The sequence below is a fragment of the Notothenia rossii genome (assembly GCF_949606895.1).
Source record: "Notothenia rossii genome assembly, chromosome: 1".
NCBI lineage: Eukaryota > Metazoa > Chordata > Actinopteri > Perciformes > Nototheniidae > Notothenia > Notothenia rossii.
Window position 1 is genome coordinate 84,251,524 of NC_136912.1, and position 21,950 is coordinate 84,273,473.

General features: G+C 39.3%; 2 protein-coding genes across 4 annotated transcripts; one reads left to right on the forward strand and one right to left on the reverse strand.

Annotated features, from left to right (window-relative positions):
• Positions 1-1,485: 1,485 nt before the first annotated feature.
• alkal1 (ALK and LTK ligand 1) lies at positions 1,486-8,546 on the reverse strand. 2 transcript variants are annotated; one of them, XM_079694264.1, is made up of 6 exons: positions 7,958-8,546; positions 7,398-7,679; positions 5,205-5,258; positions 4,449-4,529; positions 2,920-2,993; positions 1,486-1,699 (listed from the first exon to the last, which is right to left on the reverse strand). In XM_079694264.1, exons 2-5 carry the CDS (start codon positions 7,666-7,668, stop codon positions 2,929-2,931), a joined length of 471 nt encoding a protein of 156 aa, XP_079550390.1. In that variant the 5' UTR covers positions 7,669-7,679; positions 7,958-8,546; the 3' UTR covers positions 1,486-1,699; positions 2,920-2,928. The 2 variants fall into 2 exon arrangements, with proteins under 2 accessions (XP_079550390.1, XP_079550391.1); XM_079694265.1 differs by lacking the exon at positions 2,920-2,993.
• Positions 8,547-9,090: 544 nt separating this feature from the next.
• On the forward strand, positions 9,091-19,592 carry LOC307046089 (dynein regulatory complex protein 11). 2 transcript variants are annotated; one of them, XM_079692243.1, is made up of 19 exons: positions 9,091-9,249; positions 10,552-10,879; positions 11,037-11,156; positions 11,359-11,541; positions 11,622-11,693; positions 12,040-12,245; positions 12,325-12,409; positions 12,499-12,609; positions 12,749-12,824; positions 13,186-13,292; positions 13,397-13,483; positions 13,579-13,640; positions 16,859-16,941; positions 17,233-17,340; positions 17,421-17,620; positions 18,588-18,674; positions 18,769-18,946; positions 19,023-19,261; positions 19,357-19,592. In XM_079692243.1, the coding sequence occupies exons 1-19, from the start codon at positions 9,239-9,241 to the stop codon at positions 19,468-19,470; spliced, it is 2,457 nt and encodes an 818-aa protein (XP_079548369.1). In that variant the 5' UTR covers positions 9,091-9,238; the 3' UTR covers positions 19,471-19,592. The 2 variants fall into 2 exon arrangements, with proteins under 2 accessions (XP_079548369.1, XP_079548370.1); XM_079692244.1 differs by lacking the exon at positions 19,357-19,592 and having other exon boundaries at positions 18,769-18,896; positions 19,023-19,243.
• Positions 19,593-21,950: the final 2,358 nt, after the last annotated feature.

Below are 21,950 nucleotides of genomic sequence, written 5' to 3' on the forward strand. Positions count from 1 at the left end.
CAGTTCCGTCTCCTGCAACAATATTGAGTCATTAAGTCCATGAAGATGGTCCTGACGTCCACTAGAATGGACATTTATAAAAGAGCTGTTATTTGAAAACTTGAATTATTGAATTGCTTTCAGAACAAATTATATAATTCCTCACATGTTAATAAACAAGAACATAATGATTTTCTTGGTAAAAATTACAATTATTCAACAATATTTGACTTCTCCTCCTGCTTCTATAAAATGTTGTTTTTGGTATGCCAGCCATTTTGGATGAAAGGAAAGAGGAACTTCCCAGCATGCAATTTTAACCAATGACATATCACTGGAAAGACTAGGATGTCCTCTGTACAGTACATCTGGGATTTATAGAGTAGCTCAAAAGAGTAACATGAGATGCATGTTAACGAAATGTCCACTATAGTCCACAATGGGCTGGGTCCCAGGAGGATAGGATCAAAGAAACCTTTGCCAAAACTATTTGGCAAAGGCAAAAAGACACTCGGGAAAAAGGCAAAACAATGATTATCTGCTTACACAGAAATGTACAGCTCTGGAAAAAAGAAATTGAGTACACTCAAATGTTTTCCTGAATCTCAATCTCTACATGTTGGCAGCCATTACATTTCAGTGTCTGTTGAATTCCAACACAGAGAAATGCTGTCAAAAAATGCATTTCACTCAACCACATACCTACTGTATTTCCACAAATAAATCTCCGCTAAAAACTTCCAATGTAAAATTCCTTGAACATGTGATTACTTAAGACGTTCTCTAAGGTTTTCTGATCTTATCCAAAGTACTGTATATTTGGTTCTTTCGAAATCAAATTGCTCAACATCCTGTTGAGTCCAAGAGATCTGACAGCTTCGATTGACAGCCAGAACTTTTGCATCAAATTGTTTTTAGAGGGAAATAAGCCATGGAAACATCTAAGGCATGGGGGAAAGAGAGCTGCTTCAATGAAGTGCTGAAAAATAATAAATTCATATTCGAGCCAGAAAGAAAAGAAAACAGTATTCCCACTGCAGCCAATTCGTAACAAAGGCCAATTCTGTTTACCGCTTTTTAAATGTTTACAGAGTGGAGTTCTGGGATGAATGTTGAGCCATCCTTTCAACACTTGACGGAGTTATTCTGAATCCTTATTCTCTGATTCCCTTCAGCTCCAATAATAGCAAAATGTGCTGTGCTTCAATATTCTTTATTATTCAATACTGCAGTGCATAATCACCACTGTTGTCATTCCATATGTTCTCTCTGTCAGCAATCACTCAAGTGCCAAATCAAACGTAATGAAGACAACGAAAGAGATGACGGATCTCTCAGACCAATTTCTGAATAAGATATCAGCATAGTAGCAGAAAATAAATTCATATTTAAGGAGAAAAATCGCTTCCTCTCCACCAGATATGACTTTTATAACCACAATAATCAGATTTTGACTGATTGTGAAAAAATTACATACATACCATTTCAATAAATAGGTGTATTTAATATTAAATGAATGGTTCCTTACAAATATATGGTACATACAGGTACATTAAAATAAAAAGCACATCCATTCATTGTTTCAACAATGTCCATCAGCAATTTCAATAATGACAACAAAAATAGAAACACAATAAACTCGACAATGTTCATATGACTGCTGTGGATTTGAAGGCACTTCCATGGCAACACAATGATCCCTCTTCCATTATGTTGGGACCTGAAAAGAAATAAGAAAACGCTAAATTAGATCACAGTAAATATCTTTCTGCAAGCTATGTTCAAGAGGAATACTGTCTGGTATTTTAAAAGACACATCTTAACATCCTCTATTCTAAGAGAGTAGTGTCGTCAGTTTCTTAAGAGGGTCATTACTGGCCTGCCATTGCTGGATTTCCTCGATGTTATGCCGAAGCTCATTCAGGATGACTAAATAATGATATAATGAATCACTTTATATGCCTTTAAAAGCAGATAGTGATATACATTTTGTCAGATTTCTCAGAACAGTAGAGATATTTTATCCGATTCACTTGCTAAACTGAATACCTGAGAATGTGTCAGCTACTTCAGATTTTATACACACCAGTAAATCTTATACTGTGAAAAACTGAAATGGCCACCTGTGTAGATGAACTTTTTCGCAGTAATCACTCTCCAGCTTGACCTACTAAAGGTCAGATCTGCTCTCATCCTAACAAAGGGGTGACCGGGACTACGTCTAAAATGACTACAGGCAATAGTCTGAGTCCTAGCCTTGTCTTAAAAGAGGTGTTAAGGTAATATTTTTGACACTCACAGTTGACCTGTGTACATTATTTTAAATAACCATCATTTATAAATAGTAAATTGATAGCTAATACACTTTCAATACTTAACTGTTAACAAAGACATTCTGACATTCTGATTTACTTATTATTATTAAAGTTATAATTTAGGGTATTTTAACAGATGACTGTTGCACACAACATTTAAACATAAACATAAATTCAATGTTGTTAATGATTAGCAAATGTTTTGATAACCCCTTCAAGACATTGTAGTTAAAACATTAAAACGCTTATTGGAGCAGATATTTGGTATGGTTTTGCAAATTATTCAATAATCATCAACAAATCCTAAATATAGCATATTTAATGCTATAATGTTTGCAATAGTAAACTGTTAATCGTTTACAAATGTAATCAGAATGTAATTGTTATCTTCAGCTATGATACAATCATTTCTAATTATTTCAAATCACACAAAAAAAACGATAGAACAGCAAAATCATACCATTAAATATGTATTAAACGTTATTGGGATTAATTTAATTGTTTGTTAACAGTAAAATAAGTCTTGAGTAATTCATTTATTTACCATTTGACACTTTAAAGGATGTTGAAAAGTTATTAGAGTGAACTAATCCCCACCCAGGAAGAGAAAAACACTTTTACTCACATGCAACATCTACGATTGCATGCAGAGAGGGCTCATTGCTAATCGTGTTAGCAATCTTGCACATCTTTTGTAATCTGAAAAAAAGACATTGGAGAGAAGCCACACAAATATTATTATTATTTTATCATACCACCTTGTAATAATTAAAGCAACACAATATAATTTCCCTCTCTAAATAGCTGGATTCTTCAGGAAAACATCCTTACACGTACTAATTGAGCTGTAAACAATGATACAGGTGATAACTGAGTTTTTAAAATAATGCACTTACTTGTTCTCAACATTAAAATGTCATTCAAAGGGAGGGAAATGTTCAAATCAATAAAAAAGACATATGACAGTCGTCAGAGGTTGAGCAATATACAGTTCAAGTTGCAATGTGAATTTGACGGAGCAGCTCTGCATGCTCATATCATCGGTAATATTATCATGATTAAATGAACCATGTATTATAAAATATTCTACATTCCAGTCTAACAAATGGATCCTGATTGTGTCCATACCGTCTCCTTGTCTGACTAAAACTGAACTACCTACCGTATGTCGCAGCAGGATATTATTATGCTTTAAGTCTGACTTGATGCTTACATGACTGCCTCACAGATGCACGACGCAGCACAACAAGATGAGCTTCTCTCTTTTATTTACTCTGTCCACAATAAAGGCAAGTGTAACCATCCATATGTCACTGGGGAGAATTGTCTGCAATCATTTTCTGATGTTTTTGCTCCATCAGTATGCTAACTGTGGTTATAGCTCTGGGTGCTTCTGCATCAGTGGTTCCCAACCTAAGGTTTTGGGTCCCTTCAAGGGGTTGCAATGCATGGCAACTTTTTGGTTGAGCTTCTTGCAAATCACAGAAATATGCAACCTGTGGTAATTGGTCATTAAGAAACAATTGTAATATGTAAAACAGCTGGGAACCACTGATCATTTTGTTTTAGATCCATATTCATTTTGACAGAGCATTAATATGATATTTTAAATGTTGCACAGCATTTTAACAAGGCCTGACTACATTCATTAGAAACCCTTCAAATGTCAGTATTGAACATTAATCTGCATGTCAAAATGGTTGGCAAGGTCTTTAAAACTTTTAAAGTATTTATGACTAAAAATGCCAAAAGTCAAGAGTCAAAGTTGAGAAAAAAATGTAAACTTTGAATTGTCTTGGATTGTTTAGCACTCAAAAACTCAGTTAGTCTCCAACAGGACATTGTAGGCATGACTCAACCAACTGTGATCACATCTTGATTAAAATATTGCTAAAATCCTGATCGATGCGTGGAAGTACGTCACATTTTCAACCTTTTTTGCAGTGAAGCCCCACCCATTTAACCGGTCAGAAGAGCACAACAAGAAAGAAACGAACCCCCCACCCAACTCAGTAAAACACAACAAATACTGTTCCAACAATGGTAACAACACATTTTTTTTATATGGGAACCACAAGAATCTGATTGAAAAAAGCAGAAAACATTTGCTCTTGGAATACATTTTAAACACGAGAGGAAAAAAAGCATACGTACATGCTGGTCTTGAGCAATCCCTTGTGTTGTGATAAAGTCTATGAAAGTGTGTTCTGCACTCCGACGAGAACTTGACTGGTCCTGCTTAATAGAAAAGGTCTTATCAGGCAACATGAAACATATTTCAAGGGCTTTTTTTTTTACTTCCTCTCTATCTAATCTGCTTGTACTGCATAACAAATTCTCAGTTAGGTGCATTTGTGTGTGATCCACAGTGTGCAGTACACTATCGCAGACATGGTTAAGGAGTCAGGGTTCAACTGGACTGAGTGAACAGAGGACTTGAGTCTTAAGATATAATCACCTCTAAGAGTTTCCGAACCAACATTTAAACTTTCAGATTTTCACACCAATAATGAAGTCTACTCACAGAACCTGAGACAAATAATCAGCTTAACCTTGCACTGGCTTCAACTTAATTCTATCGGCTTTAGACCATGTGCTGTTTCCCTGCACTGCTGCCCTATAGCTAATACCAAACCTCTTTCTGACCCACAGCAGTTCCAGTGTTAATGAACCTCCCAACACCTAAGCATACTGTATGTTGTTTGTTCACCGACAGGTATTATTTTCTAAAAAGGGAAACCTAAGAACTAAGAACTTCCAGCCAAAAGTTGCACAGGAAACGTGCCAACTATGCTCTGAAAGGTTTGCTGGATAAAATAGTTTTGCAATGTCTGGAAAGGACGTCAGTGAAATGCAATCAAGGTTGAAACTTTACCCTCATTATGTTGTTAGTGATTGTGATTTTCTTACCTGTGAAATGCTGAATGAATTTTCCTTTCATGTTTACTTCTCTCGGAACAATTTCTGGAAAAGAAAATCACTGTTAGCTTGTCAATCAACAATCATTTTACAACAAGTGAGAACTTAAAATAGTCACACAGTCGTTATGATGACTATAATTGTCCTTGTCAATGTCACTGGTGTCGGTCGGGGTATTTCATGGGCAATGGTAACCCCCACCCCACCCCCTCTTTTCTACACAAAATCCATATTGGCAACCCTAACAAGCTAAGGAGATTATTGTTTGGGAGTTTAATGCTTATCAGAATAAATCCATGCATCCATAAAGTGCTGACGTTAAATTATCCCCCAGACCATTGTAGTGCTGTAACTGTATGGAAGAGGATGAAAGAGAACAATTTGGCCAATTAAAAAAACTAGCAAAGGATATTTTGGAAATGTATTCAAACTCCAAATAATCATAAGCCAAATAAAAAAGGACAAACACACCTATAGGAAACTCGATAGATTTGATTGTTCTAAAAAGAGATGTAGACATGGGCCATTAAGGCAAAACCAAAAGACCAAGATGTGAACATTGAAAGTGGCAGCCTGTGTACACAAAGCCAGTTAATGCGATTTGTACTTTAGGAGTTTATTGGTATTGTACCGGGCATTAATAAATGCATGTCAACAAGAATTATATACAAAAGGTCAAGGGGGCCAGGCTAAAGCTGAAATCTTGTGGCGTACCAGTGAAAAGAGAAACCGTAACAGATAAAAACGATTGTGAAATAAACGGTTCCCTGTTTTTCTCTGTTTACGATCAAGATGTCATTCTGAAGACACAGCAATGGCTTCTGAGTAACACGCAAAACCAACTACAGGGTGAACACATCAGTGGGTTTACAGATGTTTCTCCTTCCCCCTCATTGTGTTCAAAACATCTATCATTGCGTGACCATGGATCTTTTGGAAGTGTCACACGCACCAGTTGCTAATTTGCAGCTTTTAATATCCTCAAAAGATAAATTCCATCCAGTCAGTGGTCTGAGAAAGGTACTTTTCCAATTGTATAAGCTGGGGCCGAGACTTTGAGCTCTACAATGCCTGTGCAACATCTCAAAAACATGGTCTATTGGACAGTGATGGAAGAGAGAATCTGAGGTTGCAGATAAACAACACATCATGTTCACTTGGCTCTTATTAAACTCACATACCAGTGAGGCACAAGCCTAGACTACCTCCTAAACTTTATCTGTTGCGGCGATATAATGTGTCTTTCTCTTTATTACGGTCTGATTTGGGAAAGCCTTCTGCCTTGCATCTCCGATAATTGAAGATGTATGAATCAAAGATGCACTTTACTGGCTTCATTCCAGTCCGGACATAATGATTTATTTGAGCCAATAAAGTCTGAGCTGCACCAAAATGATTTTTTCAGATGCATCTTAACAACTAGGAATGTCAGGAAGAATAAACAAGATTCAATTTTAGTGACAATAATATTGATCATTTATTTAGGTAGAAGCTGGAATCAGTAACTTGGACTGGCCGGTTCTAAAGTCTCCTCACAGTCTAAAGGAGGGGCTTTGATACTGCGCTGTAAATTACATGAATGTGACTCAACCACAGTCTCGTCTCTCGGCTGTGCCTGATATGTCTCGCGGAGATGCTTGCGATTGGAGATGCTTTCTGGGACGTCACAGTGTGTTTGTGTGCGTGCGTGGGTGGTCATCATTCTTGTTCGAGATTTCACAATGAATCACACTGAATTAATCATTCACAAGTTCGGTGCAACGATGCTCCTCCTAGATGAGTACCTATAGTACCTATCCACGTATCTGTCCATCAATCACTTGCAATGTGCAATGTGTCCAAGACGGTGGGGGAAATGTATCTCTTAGTAGTTATAACACCAAGTATGACACATTGGACATGGCTAAGATAAAGACAAAGCCAGCCTATATTACATGCGTATCTGGACCTTTTAAGACTGAAGGATCTGAGCAATGGATGCTGTCTTTTAAGCACATTCTTGCAAAATAAGATTTATAACTTGGCAAAACTTATTTTATGCTCTATTATTCTTGAATGAACATGTATGCACCAAGTCAACCGACTTCTAAATAAGATGTACAGACAAATGACAGCTGTCTCCAACAGTAAAATGGGGATTATACTTTCATGATCAGGTCCTAAAAATAAATCTTATCAGCTTACCTATGAGTCTACTGTTATCCAGCCTTGGAACATAGAAAGGCTTTTCACGGGAGGTGGACTTTATGTCTTGTGCTGAAGTGAAGAGTCCACTGCTACAGCGTCTGGAGACGGTTTTGTTCCGTTGCTGGCTTTCTCTGATAACCTGTAAGATTATATCCAACAGGGTCCGTCTTTCTTTCTGCTTGACGACCTTGCTGTCCATACACTGGCCCGAAGTGATGAGCAGAAAGAATATAGTAAACAGAATGTGCCATTTCCTCTCCACCTGCATGACTTCACTGTCTGGAAACAAGAGCAAATAAGTTTTGTTACACATGCTTTCTATTGAGTCTGTTTAAATATTTTTAAATAAAAACACTAGATGATAGCTGTACACTTTTTCTTAAACCCAGACTTATCAGGATTGCTTGCCTTTACAAATGTCTCACATCTTTGCAATTTAAAAAAAAATGTTAGAGGTTACAGACAAAGTGGAATGAATCACCAGACATTATGTAATGTAATCTACTTAGGCAGCAGTTAAGGGGAAAGTAATAAAGTTAATGTAACTTTAGACTTACTAGTTTAGGAGGTAAAGTTGCTTATGTCCTGGAGAGTGGACACAGTTGTCTTCAGCAAAATCCTTCCAGGCGTTGTCTGAGGTCCGGACAGGAGAGAGAGAGAGTACAGCCGGCAGATTGTGCTCACCACCGTCTTTCTTGAAATAACGCGTCCCTATTTATACGAGGAGCCACCTTCTTGAAGGTAATACAATCGATTTCGTGTGGGTGGCAAAGCAATGTTGACATCTTTGGTGCAATTTCATCCAGTGGCATTCGCTACTGGCATGCACCCCTCCTTTACGCACCAAAACATCACTAGTTGTAGTTTTAGAGAAATATTGAGCTCAAGATAAAAATACGTTTTACATACAGAATAATGATTTAAAACCTAAAAAAAGACTCCCAGTAACAAATCCATTGAAAAAAAGACCGTGGCGCAGGAGCGCGCAGGAAAGTAGTTTTCCAGAAGAGCAACTTGTTGGATGTTGGAGTCAGAGAAGAGAAGAATATGTGGCCTGTAAGCTTCTGGCTGACCTGACAGCGTGTCGATGTTTTTGCTCACCGATCTCCAAGTCTTGTGACCGCCTAAGCGCGGCAGAGAGTGCGCCTCCACGAGCCCCCATCCGGCAGCTATACATTAGTTGGAATGATCTTTAAAACATTTTTTAGATTTGAATGTAAATGTGTTTTAAAATGAGTCAAAAAATCTACTGCTGACTTTGCACGCCCTACTTTTATAGTGAATCAATCAAATTAAAGGATTTAGTTAATAATACATTCATGAAGTCTGCCATTTGTTTTATATTTTGCCACTTTAGACTATAGTCGTCATATAAATGAGGCTATACGTCTCCCGAGTCGAGCTGGTACACCGATCGCATTAACATTTAAATAGAATGCGAGCAAACAATTGAAGCAGGCTATATTAGAATAAAAACTCATCTTTACTGCCTTTTTTTTATCCAAAGAAAAAAGGACGCTGTCTCACTTGTTGCACAGTTTAAAGAGTTTACGTAGTTCTAAAAAGCTTTTGGCCTATATAAACAAAGTGTTATTTTCTTCGGTGATTTATTTTAATAAATCAGTCAGTAGACCCAGAGGTGAATTCATATCGTTTTTGTAACAACGGTCACATGATCAGCTTCCGCCTCCGGAGTGACTGTCACCATGGAGACGGACCAAGCAGCAGGTCAATTTGGGAAAACTGTCCTAATGTTTGACGCTATTTAACTAGATTAGATAAGTTGTTCGGTTATTAAGAAACATTGGAAAAAAAATTCTCTCCCTGGAACCAGAGACATGTCTCAAAGGTAAAAAAAAAACCCGTTGCTGTACATTTGCTTGCTAATGCGTAATTTACCTTTACCTTATGAAATGTAACTGAAGCTAATGTTAGCTAGATGTTTTCATGCTAACAAAGATAGCAAAGTTTAGTGACGCAAAGGGGAACTGTCAGTGCTGTGCATAACACGTAAACAATACAATACTTAGTGGTGGAAGAATTAGTCAGATATGTTAAGCAAAAGTAGAAATACCAGACTGTAAAAATACTATGACTAAGTTAAAGTCCAGTAGTGGTGGCATAAGAATATACTTAGAAGTACCAAAAGTAAAACTACTTATTGTGCGTAATGTTCAATTTTAGAATCATATACTATTTATATTATTATTTTGTAATGCATTAATATGTTCATGACAGCAAGTAAAGGTGCAGCTACGTTTAATTACTTTTTATACTGCTGCTGCATATCTTATCATTTTATAATCATAATGTATTTATGAGTTTAGTTATAGCCTATGTTGTTTTAGCTAATAATCTGAATCTTTAAAGTAACTAGTTAGGTACAGGTATTAGTGCAGCAAGCACTCAAAAATATTTACATTGACACGTGCTGTTTGGGCAGTGATGTTGCATGGCTTTGTTTACCTTTGCATAGCTCTGTTACCACCAACACAAGATGTAAAGGTACAATGTTAGAAATGTCTTCAATGATGGAATTGAAGTACATTTGTGAATTCATTCTCTTTTAATTAAATTTGTAAACATCACTAGTTCGGAGTGAGTTACTTGGCAGATTAAGATTATGAATAAAACATGTAATTAAACTAAAACAACATGATGTATTATAATAGATTAAAACACATAGTGGTAAATAATCAAGTAATCAAATGTAGCTCTACATTGATACAAATATCTATTACTGACCATTTGTACTTTTATCTTTGGTAATTATTTTTCAGCTAATAATTATGTAATTTTACATTAAATTCAATGCAGAACTGTTACTTCTAAAATAGTATGATTACATTAAGGTCTTGCTATTCTTACATCAGTAAAACTTCTTAGTAATTTTTACACCACATGTAGTACATAGTAAAGAACAGCTTTATTGTAAGACCAATGCGTGATGACCCTGATGAAGGCCACCAGCTGAGACGTGTCAGCCTTACACTAACCTGTATCCTACAAGTGTCGCATGACTCTTTGACCTCTTCAGACTTTTCCCCTTAATTTTTTCTATGGATAAGGTATGGGCCTTTCTTAACTATCACTCAACTCCCAGGTACCATTGTTCCAGTCTCAACTAATCCGATTATTTCCACTGTTCCAGGGGATACAACGAGCTGTGGGCCGACGCTCAGTTAGCGTTGAGCCGCCTGCTAACTGAAGAGCTGCCTGCTGAGCCCCCCCGCCCAGAGAAGGACAGGGTGGTGTTCTTCCAGCGTCTGGCCATGCTCTATGTGCGCTACATCCAAATCCTCAGACAGCTGGAGGAGGTCTATGACCAGGTGGTCCACCCTCAGAAGAGACGAGTTGTTCGGGCGATTCTCGATGGTGTGATCGGGAGGGTGTTAGAGCTGAAAAATGAAATGGTGGAGAAAGAGTTCTCAGAGTACCACTACATGGATGATGTCCTTCATGATTTAAAGCTTACACCTGTGAGTTTCATAGTTAAGAGCAAGTATAATGAAAATTAGATTCTGATAAACCCAAACTAAATTATATTGACATATCAGCAGCAGGCATTGGCTATATGTTTGATTACCCTTCAATAATTAAATAACTCAACAGCTTTTTCCTTTGTCGCCACCCTAGGAAGACCTTGAGATCCCCATCCCTCGCTATTTCCTCAGGGAACGCAACAAGGAACTCCAAGAAAGAAAAAAGATGCTGACAGAAATCCTTAAATTGGTGGGGGTTACTGAAAGCCCAGAAGTGAGTTAAAAAAACTAGCCACATCTAAATTAAAGCCTGTACTTGATATTCTTTGACATCATTCATTTTGTAACAAAATGGGAAAGTAGGATGAAAGTTAAACAAACACAGGTTTTAACATCAGAAAAAATATGCCTTTAAATTATTTTTTACATTTATTAAGGATAAGCAGAAAAATGTTACAACTATTTTGTCCTCACAGCCCTTGATGGCCAAGGACATGAGTCAGGAGAAGGCCATTAAGATCATTCAAGTGGCAGAGAGGGCCCGACAAGGACGCCTGAGGGCCAAGTTGAATGAAGAGAGCAGGAACATGAACAGGATGTACAGGACCAAGGAACCTGGGACAGACGCCATTGAGTCGGCCACAGTCTGCATACAGAAGGTGCTCCATCATCAACATAATCCCACGTGCCTCTGTCTGTCCTCCCTCATGCTCAAAGATTTGTTGAATTTGATTTGCAGGTGTGGAGGGGCTACATGCAGAGGAAGAGGACAAAGATTGTTCGGGAAGAAGAAATGATTTTTCTGGGAATGGTGAGTTAAATCGGCCATCCATTTTACTCGTTGTCTTAAACTTAAAAAATGTATCCACAACTTTTTTACAAAGCTACCACTGTTTCTAATAATATGATCTAAGAGGTCATTGGTGTCTATTCTTTAAGACCTTATGTCATCCTTTGTGTTTAAAATAAAGTTTAACCTAAAAGAGTTTTCTGTTTAAAAACAAAGGGGCAGCTTTATCGTTAAAGCTGTATTGCAGTATTCCTTGTTGTACTTCTGTAGGAATAATATTCAGCTCAATCCAGTGACTTTTTTTCTTTGATATTAGTCTTTTTGAGATGTTTAATGTGTAAAGTATGTTTGTTCATGTTTATGTTAGGCCATGGATCCAAAATACAAGGTGCCCTGCCCCACAGAAATCGCTGCCCAGTCCAGTGAGGCTAGCAGAAAGATTAAACAGGAGGAGCACAACGAGGACTACCAGAAGTCTTTAGTGTCTGTCACAAACCAACTACGAGATGTAGAGGGCTATGACATCAGCAAGACCATGAAGGAGCAGATCCGACAGTGGTTCATTGAATGCCGGTAAGGTGAAGGCCGTTTCATTGTTGTTGAAGCATTTCAACACTAATTCAATCAAATAGCTGTGTTTCTTTTGAAATAGTGATACCACAGGATCGTTTCCAGACTTCCCTGAAGAAGAGGACGGAGGCTCAGCCCTCATTTTTGCTGAAAAGAACCCTCAGCAGGTGAAAAACACCCGAAAAGTAGGATTCATTGCCTACTTTTATACAGTTGGAAGAAGGTGAATTATGTTTGCTGTGCACATATCTTTCAGTTAATGGAGGAAATTGCTGCAAAGGAAGATGATGAATCCGACATCAAACCAAAGGGGAAGGAGGAGAAGAAGGAAAAGGGGAAAAAGGAAAAGGGAAAGGATGATGAGGAAGTAAGGCTCACAGACTGCGTTACATTGATATTTTATGGATTACTATAATAATTAGTATATCTGGTGATGAAAGGAATTTAGCTTTTTCGAACAAATCTCTGTCAGCCGTTTTCCTGAACCTCTGTACTATGAACCACAGGAAGAGGAGGCAGGGCTGAAGATGATGCCTTCGGCTTTTCTGTCAGACTTGGAAATGGAAAACAAAATCTTTGAAGGTATGTTTAAATGACTGAAGTCTTTTTATTTCATTATAGTGTACAGTAATCGATGCCATTTCATTTATATTGTAATATCACAGTACCACAGTACACTCCCCCCTCCCTCCCTCCACCCGCACATGCCCACATGGGCGAAACCAAAACAAATAATATGCTTATCATATAACTTAAACAACAGAGCCATGAAAATAAACATAAAACGAAAATATATTTTTTTTAAATAAAAAAGTAAACAAATTAATAAAATAAAATAATAATTTTATTTTAGAGATTTTATGACTTATTTGGTATTAATATTGTTATGTATAGTGATGTAACAGTCAAAATAAACCTCAAATTGAATGTTTCTCATCCGAAGATTTTTGGAAAAACCGAAATGAGACCAGAAACTTCAGCCAGAGGCACGAGGTGGAGCTGATCAAGGAGGAAAGGAGGAAAATGATTGAGGAAGAGATTCGAGTGAAGGTGATGCTGTCTACAGAAAACCAACACATGTTAGGAATTGAACAACCAAACTTAACACGGCACCACCTGTAGCTGCACTCTCTGGTCTCTTCTGCTTCTAACAGGTAGATGAGCAGATGAGACAAGAGCTGGCTGAATGGAAGCTAGCTGTGGATAAAGACAAGGGTGGGAAAGCCAAAGCGAATGCTAAGGTAATAAGTGAGAGAAAATCCAACACACGTCTGGAAGGGCTGGTCACAGTTTATAATGATTACCCTGAGCTGTCTACCAATGACTTTCACCACAGAAAAAGAAAGGATCTAAGAGTGGGAAGAAGAAGAAAAAGGAGAAGGATTTAACAGCTGACAGGTGAGGTCACACATGATCAGTGGCGTTTTTATATGTACAAAAGTGGTGGGGCACAAAAAACTTAGATGTCTATATATAAGCTTCTGCAGTGAAGTGCAGTGAGGTTCATGGCTGGTTCATGGACTCTTCAGGTTTACAAATATTACATTTTAAACTAAATCAAAATATAATATTATTTTCAAAAGCTTTTTTTGTCTGATGCTTCGATTAATTTTAAATAGACAGTTCCACCAAAGGATACCCAAAAAATGTAATTTTATCATTTAAATATTGAATCGTTCTCTCTTAGTAAGATCCCATTTTCAATAAAATTGCGGTTTTACCTTGACTTGAAGATGAAGTCCATTTGCCTATCCTTCTGGACAAAAATCTCTTACTTTTGTGTAAAAGTCCTCCTTATCTTCTTTTAGTTTCAAAAGACGAATCATAAATCTAATGGATAGATTTATGATTCAAAAATTATAAAAGTAGGGTAGACATGTGGATTTTATCCGGCTGAACAAAACGTGTATTTATCTAACAGGTTTGTTTCCCACAGATCTTATTTCGAGCTATTTTCTAAAATCCTATGGAGAAATCTCATTGCTTTTTTGTCGAGGGAAGCCATGCGCAGCTTACTTCCGGGTTTTAGGACGCGTCACTGCAGCTCTCTCCTCCCCTCTTCACACACCACATTTTTCGCGGCACATGTACTTACAGCCAATCAGCTCTGAATTATGTGAGATGACGTATGGTGGGGATGGCAGCTCAGTGCCCCTATGGTCATTATTTTTTTGCCACACACATTAAATAGGACAATATTCTGAGCATGCGCAGTGTAGTTTTTACAGTGACCATTCAGGCCCAATCCCAAACCACTCCCTCGACCCTACCCCTCCGTGACGGAGTGAATTTCATCCGTAGCCACACTCGCAGCTGAATGAAGTTCCCTCCATTAAGGGTTAAGGGTATAAATAAAGCAGCAAGCTTTGGGACGGCCTCCCCTCTCTCCGGCAGAAACAGGAAATGCCGTAACTGTATGTAATAACGGTTTCAAATCAGCATCTCTTGGACAAAAGATGTAAATTAATAACTCAAATAAAACTCCAAACATCTTTCATTGTGTTACTTTTTTGTAAAGCTCTTTTAGTTTTAAACCTGATGTTTATAAGCTTCTTAGTTTTTGCAACAGTCTGTATATACACAACTTTATAATAAAATGCACACATTTACCTTGTTCTAGACTAAACACAGGTATGATCCTAAGTTAAAACATATGAGGTTATCATGAGGTTGTTAACATTGCAATTTATCAGTGGATGTTTGCTGGAACTACTTGTAAACAGCGTGTTTCCTGACGGACACACACAGCGTGACTCCGGTCAGGTAGAGACCGGTCTCAAGTCAGCACCGCTGCAGACTCGGGCCGTTTTTCAATCGCGAGGAAACTGGCTTCCAAGCCAATATTTCAAGGATACTACGTCATCGAGTGCCGCCGAAGGACTGTTCCAATCTCCAGCATACTTGGAATTCCACCGAGGCCGCGTCCTTGGTTTGGGGGTAATTTCGAGGCTGCACATGGGTAGACTTTGCGTCCTTCAAATCCCCACAATGCTTTGCGCACAGAGCAATTTCCCCAAATCTGTGGTGGAAAATGTAAGGCGGGGCCTCTCGTATGACGCACACCTGCACACTTGCTAGCCTGTTCCACTCTTTGTTTTCCGAATGCCAGGAAGGATTCTTGCCTAGCTTCTGAAGGAAGTGACTCGGAAGACATGTGCTACCAAGCAAGCATCCTCGCGATTGAGAAACGGCCTCGTTGTTCGAGGGCTTGATAGCCCACTCCCCCTCCACACCGCTCCACACTCATTGGTTTGGAACAGCCCTCAATATGGCGGACCCTCCGCGTGAACGCGCAAACGGAGGGGTAGGGTGTAGGGGTAGGGTGTAGGGTGTAGGGGGCGGTTTGGGAATGGGCCTCAGTTAGACAGTGAGAGGGAGGGGCATGATCGGGTTTTGTCCCACATGGCTCTAAACAGCTCAATAGGCACACACTGTAGACACTAATTAGAAGAATACAGACTAAAACAGCAATGTACAGACGAATCAGATGATTAAACATGATCTTAAAATATATTTTATTATTTATTTTTTGCATTTTTTTGTAATCATTATTTTTAATACTTTCTGCTGACACAAGAGGCCTGTACTACGAAGCTGGTTCAACCTAACCTGGATATGTTTGAGTTAGCCGGTTGGCCTAATCCAAAACATACGGACTCTCGCTCAACGGTACCACGACGCGGGTTATCAAGTGGATCGCTCAAGCCAGCCGTGTCCTATCTAGTTAGGTGCGCGTTCACATGAAAGGGGTGGTATTTGGAGCATTCGACCAATCACAAACATGGAGAAGCATACTGACAGCGCAGCGTCATACTTCCTGAATGAAAAGTCAACTATATAATTAGACAAATATGAAGACGTTACATTTTAAACATCCATGACTTAAACACTTTATCCAGGATAAAAGCCACATAGTTGCACCTGCAAGGTGAATACAGCTGGTAAAAGAAAAAGTGTTTGAATGCGTACATTAACAGGTTTATGATATCACTGCTCCGTCTAAGACACGAGTGGATCTGACTTGAATTACATTTGTCTCGAGTGTTTCGTCAACTTAATGTGTTGAATAAAATAATACTTCTGCATACAGATATTTAAGTAAGCTTTCTTAACGCTAATGTTATAATAGTCAGATTGCTCTGAAGATGATATTCTATTAATGTTCACACAGTCGGTGATTTTTGCCGGCCGTCTTTCCTGCAACGGCAGCTTTTCTGTATTTCCTTTCTCCTGTAATATGACTTGATCGCTTTAAACTCCGCACTCTGAGCTCCGATTGGTCAGCAGGCAATGCTTTCACTGAGTTGAACTCTTAGCCTGCAACCTAACCTGCACCAGGGCAGGTTAGCCGCACAGCATAAGTTACCATGGAGATCTAGCCCGCTAAAAAGAGAACCAGCTTCGTAGGACCGGAAACCCCGAGTTTTCCCTGAAGTTAGCCGGCTAAGCGAAAATCCTGCTTCGTAGTATACCCCCCAGGTGCCCCCTAATGACCAGTCGCCACTGCACATGATGCACATGTGAAAAGAAATGTCAGTATAGAAGTGAGTCCATATGAAGCCCACTATTAGTCAATGCTTGTTTAAACTGTTGCTTTGTTTATTCCCGTCTTCTAGGACTCTGGAGTCTCTGTGTCAGGAGCTGGTGGAGCAGGGCTTGTTGAAACAGGCTAATAACGTTAGGCTGCAGGATTACATGGGTAAGTCTTTGTTTATTGTTTATAAAACTGGTTATTGAGATCTCTCTTTGTGTTAGACTTATCATCATAAATGTACGTGAGCTATAAATTCGATTGCAATCAACGAAACAAAGTACAGCGCTTACTCTTTGAAACTGTAAACGTCACTAGAAATAATTTAGTGTTGATGTGCCACCCTCTTCTGGTTTCGGCTTGCCACAACACTATGATCACATTGAAAGAAAATGTATTTGAATGCCTTACTTGCAGTGTTTAATAACTCTTTAACAGTCGAACCATTGTGTCACCTAGGTGATTACAGCTACCTTGGGACTACACTCAGGCAAAATGACATCGAGCCCATGCCATCACTGTCAGATGTGCGGCAGGTCTTATCTCTATATGCTGTTTTACCATTAGGTATGAAGCTGTATTCAATTCAACATTAAATGAATATGATGTTTGTCTCTGGTTTGATTATAAGGTGTGTGTTGTTGCAGGCTCTCAGTATGTTCATGAGAAGGCTCCTCTGATAAAGGCCATCCTACTGGCAGGGCCCGCAGGAGTGGGTAAGAAGATGTTGATCCATGCAATCTGCCAGGAGACGGGAGCCAACCTGTTCGATCTGTCCCCTCTGAACACGGCAGGGAAGTACCCGGGCAAGAGTGGCCTCGCCATGATGCTCCACATGGTGTTCAAGGTAACTGCGGGATGTGAAATAACCATTACATGTTACTTTTTAGACGCTTTCATCCAAAGCGACTAACATACTCAATACTATGGGCTATCCCCACAGGAGCATTTATTTATTTGTGTAGCACCAGGGACACAACAGACATTGTCTGTCTTGTCCAGGGACACAACAGACATGCTGACTGCAGTGGGGTTTGAACCTGTGCTCCCCTGATCCGAACACCAACGCACTACTCCACTGCGCCACAGCCTGCCATGATTAACATTTAAGTTTGTATTCATAGTGGTTATTTTATTTCAAGAACTGCTGTGAGGTATTCTTTCCATTTAATTCATAATTCCTGACTACACATTTGCAGCAAAATTTGACCAAGCCCAAAAGATCTACCTACAGGGCCACCCCTGCCCAATCTGTGTCGCGAGCGCGAGGTGGGGGGGGTGCTAGTGGAGTAAACGGCGGATAAACTGTGGCGCTTCAGATGAGGAGGTGAGGCCCCCTTATAACTGCATGAACCTGTATGGCACAATAAAACTCAGACTGGCTTACCTGTAAGTCAATCAAGTGGCAAATGCCATAGTAAGGATGGATGATAGGCTAACTTTAAAAAAAAAAAAATTCTTCACATTTTTTTTTTTTAATGCCATGCGATCTACCCACACTACCTTTGCGATCGACCGGTCGATCGCGATCGATGTAATGGGCACCCCTTACGTACAGTATATGTAAGAATTCATCCATTATGGCTAAGTACTCTGAGAAATCTAACCTAAAAAAGGAGACATTTCTACTGCCGTTATTTCTGGAATGTGGAGCAGTATGTTGTCGTTTTGTAGCACTATTGGTGAAGTTTAATATTTGATGGTGAATTTGGTGGAGCATGAGTTAATTTGCAGTATTGTCTCTAGTAGGTATTTTTATTTTGGCTCATCCAGAAAGTAAGAAAGGCAGTTTTTTTATGACCATCTCTGCGTAGGTTGCAAGATTGCTGCAACCTTCGGTAATATGGATCGAAGACGCAGAGAAAATGTTCTACAAGAAGGTTCCCAAGGAAGAAAAAGAGGTATTTCTGAGCCGGACAAAACTCTGAACAGCATTATCGAATGAAATGTTTCAGTTTTCAATTTGCATGGTCATTCGAAACATTGTCTTCTCAGTTGGATCCCAAGCGCTTGAAGAAAGACCTGCCAAAGTCTCTGAAGTTGATCAAAGGAGAGGATCGTGTTCTGATAGTGGGAACATCCACAGACCCGCTGAGTGCCGACATCAAGTCACTTTGTAAAATGTACAGCAAGATCATTCTCATCCCAAGACCGGACTACGGCTCAAGATGCAGTAAGAATGTACACATTTTGGTAGCACTTGAGTTTTGGTTGTTGGAAAATGTACCTTTGAATCCGTTTGCCTTCAGTCCTGTGGAACCGACTGATCAGGAAGCAGGGCGGGGATGTGACCAGGGCGCTGGACCTCGGCTCTCTTGCGAAGATTTCTGATGGCTACACACCAGGTCACATGGTCCAGGTGATCCAGAGCATCGTCACCAAGCGCCGCACCCTGCAGCAGGCCAAGAGACCGCTGACGGCCGCAGAGTTTGTGGCTCCACTAGCCAAGATTGACCCTGTGTTTCAGGAGGAAGAAGAAGCCCTGAAGGTCAGTGCATATACATTACCATATTTTGCACAATTATAATGGCTTTGTTGTAAATTAATGTCGTTTTTTTGTTTCTCTTATTTGTGTATCATCAGAACTGGTATGCAAAGACCCCTCTGGGAAAGAAGAGGATTAAAGCTGCGACAGGAAAGGAAGAAGAGGAGGCACCAGTCAAAGGCAAAGATGCAAAAAAGAAAGGGAAAAAATAAGTTTAACATGTTTTTGAGACAACTGAATGTAGTAAGATATTTATTAAGCTTGTTTGTGAATTTCCCTCTGATGACTGTCCCATTTACTTCGTTCTAAATGAATTAAAAATAATGCAAAATCAGTCATTTTCTCTTTGTTGTGTCATTAATTGGGGCTGCAAGCTATGCATTTGACTGTGCTTTAAAAAGGTTTTCTTAAGTGCAATTAGTACTTCCACTCTGTAAAAATAAAATGTTTAGGTTGCATTTAAAATCTACAGGTGGGGTAAGTTTGAGAAACCGGCTCGAGAAACACTTTTTGTTATATTCCATGGAATGCTCTTAACATCCCGATAGCAATGAATATCTTAAGTGGTTTGACAACAAATCCATTAAAAAATGTCATCTGTGGAAGCTGTAGTACTGTAAAAAGCACGACCAATCATTTTAGCCGGCCCTGCTAAAATAACTGGATGGCCTACCTGCCTGTCAGCCTTCCATCTGTGCACAAACTTATCTCGTGCCCTCATTGGTCATGTGCGCGTTCGTGTGTGTTGGAGGAGGGGCTCTGTAAGGAAGTGGCAGATTTTTCCCGGCTGTGTATTTTCAAATTCTAGCGCACTCGAGCTGGTTTCTCCAAAATTACCTACCCCACCTTTAAGTATTAGCATCAAAATATACCAATAAAAAGTATACAAATTAATAACTCAAATGCATAATGCAGAATAGTCAATTTCAGGTAATATTTATTTTAAAACTCACTAACATCCCATATAAACACTGTCCATTGTAGTGATACATGTTGATATAAAAATTGAGACACTGTCTCACATTACTATGGAGGACTAAAGCAATTATAATAAATAAATAACTTAATAAACATTTTAAGAAAGTAATGTAAAAAGTCTGAGTTATCAAATAAATGCAAGTTAATTTGAAAAACACTTTTGTATTTATTTATTTTCCTATTTCTTAAAGGTCCCATGTCATGCTTTTCCGGTTATTACTCGTCCCCTTGTGTATTATGAAGGTTTTTATGCATGTGAACGGTGTGCAGAGTCAAAACCCTCAAAGTACACCCTGTAGCAAGTAAAACTCTAACACAGAAAAATACCTCCCCAAAACGCGGTTATGTCTAGAAAGGATCAGTCTTGTGTAGAACTCTCGCGAGAGTTTGCAAATCACGTGGCTGAATGTTTACGTTTGGCAGGCAGCCTTTCAGTTACGATCGTTAACATCAGTGGGCCACCACAGCAAATGATGGTGAGAAGCTAAACTATCTATTAATTATGTCAATTACAGGGAGTGTGATTGTTGAATATGGGTGTTAGCGGTCTTGCTGTTCAAAGAAGAATGACAACACTGTAGATCACCAACACTGGTTTATTTTTTATTCACAGGCAAGTCAAAGTTGTCGCAGTAAAAGTCCCAAGATAGCTCCTGGTGCAATAAAATGTTCCCTGTCAGTGTTTTACTATTATGTCTGATGTTTCTCTATTAATATTGCTGCTGCATTAATGTGTATGTTGCGTGTTACTGATGTAGATGTGTTTCCGAGCCGCTCCGATTACAACGAGAACGTGACGTCATATTTACACAAGACGGATCCTTTCTAGCCATAACCCCAAAACGCCTCGTTGGATATGTCATTGTCCATTGTTTACTTCCTGGGTATCGTGACGTAGGAATGGCCAGTAGCTGCGTCCAGACCTATGACGCGATACGGTCATGGCGGTACCCGGAACCAAATGGACCAATCCGTGGAGCCGTTAAGTTACGTCCATGGAGCCGTTACGTTAAGCCCCCGCTGATTGGTCCACATTGACCAATCAACGGACTTCCTCACACACACACACACACACACACACACACTCAGTGCATGCAGCTCTGTTGATTTCTCCTCCCTGGCTGCAGGCTGATAACAGACAGTTGGGATCGCGGCGAAATTCTCTCTGCAGACCCATTCTCACAGCGTTTATCAACCTTTTTCTTACCCAATATCAAGCCACACTTATTGTTTTTACTTCGGCTGTGACTTTGTGTGTGCTCAGGATGAGTTTGGCTGTCGCTAAACAAGGAAACCACACCTCCACGGAGCTCAGCGCGATTCACAGGGTGGGTGGGGACTGGAGCTACAACGAGCCGTTAAAGGCAGAGAGGGAAATTCAGTGAATACACGCAGTTTACAGAGATGCAATATATATATATATATATATATATATATATATATATATATATATATATATATATTCTAGTAGACATCAACAATGGAATTATGATCAGTGGAAATGGCCATGAAATGGGACCTTTAATATTGTAACGTTCACAGAGGGAGTCGGAAATAGGCTTCTAGTTATTAGGCTTTAATAACACTTATTTTCTTTGAAGATCACAGGTACAGATATCACTTGCAGGTTCAACCTCACACTCTCCTAAACTCTCACACACACACCTTTATAACCCAGACTACGTCACCACTTCCCGCCCTCCCCCGTCTGCTA

What these genes read in the sequence shown, in the direction of transcription:
- alkal1 (XM_079694265.1), bottom strand. Translation starts at nt 7,668, where the DNA reads ATGCAGGTGGAGAGGAAATGGCACATTCTGTTTACTATATTCTTTCTG. An exon ending in ATTCATTCAGCATTTCACAG is followed by an intron (nt 4,530 to 5,204) that starts GTAAGAAAATCA and finishes TCTATTAAGCAG; the next exon opens with GACCAGTCAAGTTCTCGTCG. An exon ending in GGATTGCTCAAGACCAGCAT is followed by an intron (nt 1,700 to 4,448) that starts GTACGTATGCTT and finishes ATTTCTTTTCAG; the next exon opens with GTCCCAACATAATGGAAGAG.
- LOC307046089 (XM_079692243.1), top strand. An exon ending in AAATGATTTTTCTGGGAATG is followed by an intron (nt 11,694 to 12,039) that starts GTGAGTTAAATC and finishes TGTTTATGTTAG; the next exon opens with GCCATGGATCCAAAATACAA. An exon ending in ATATGCTGTTTTACCATTAG is followed by an intron (nt 17,341 to 17,420) that starts GTATGAAGCTGT and finishes GTGTTGTTGCAG; the next exon opens with GCTCTCAGTATGTTCATGAG.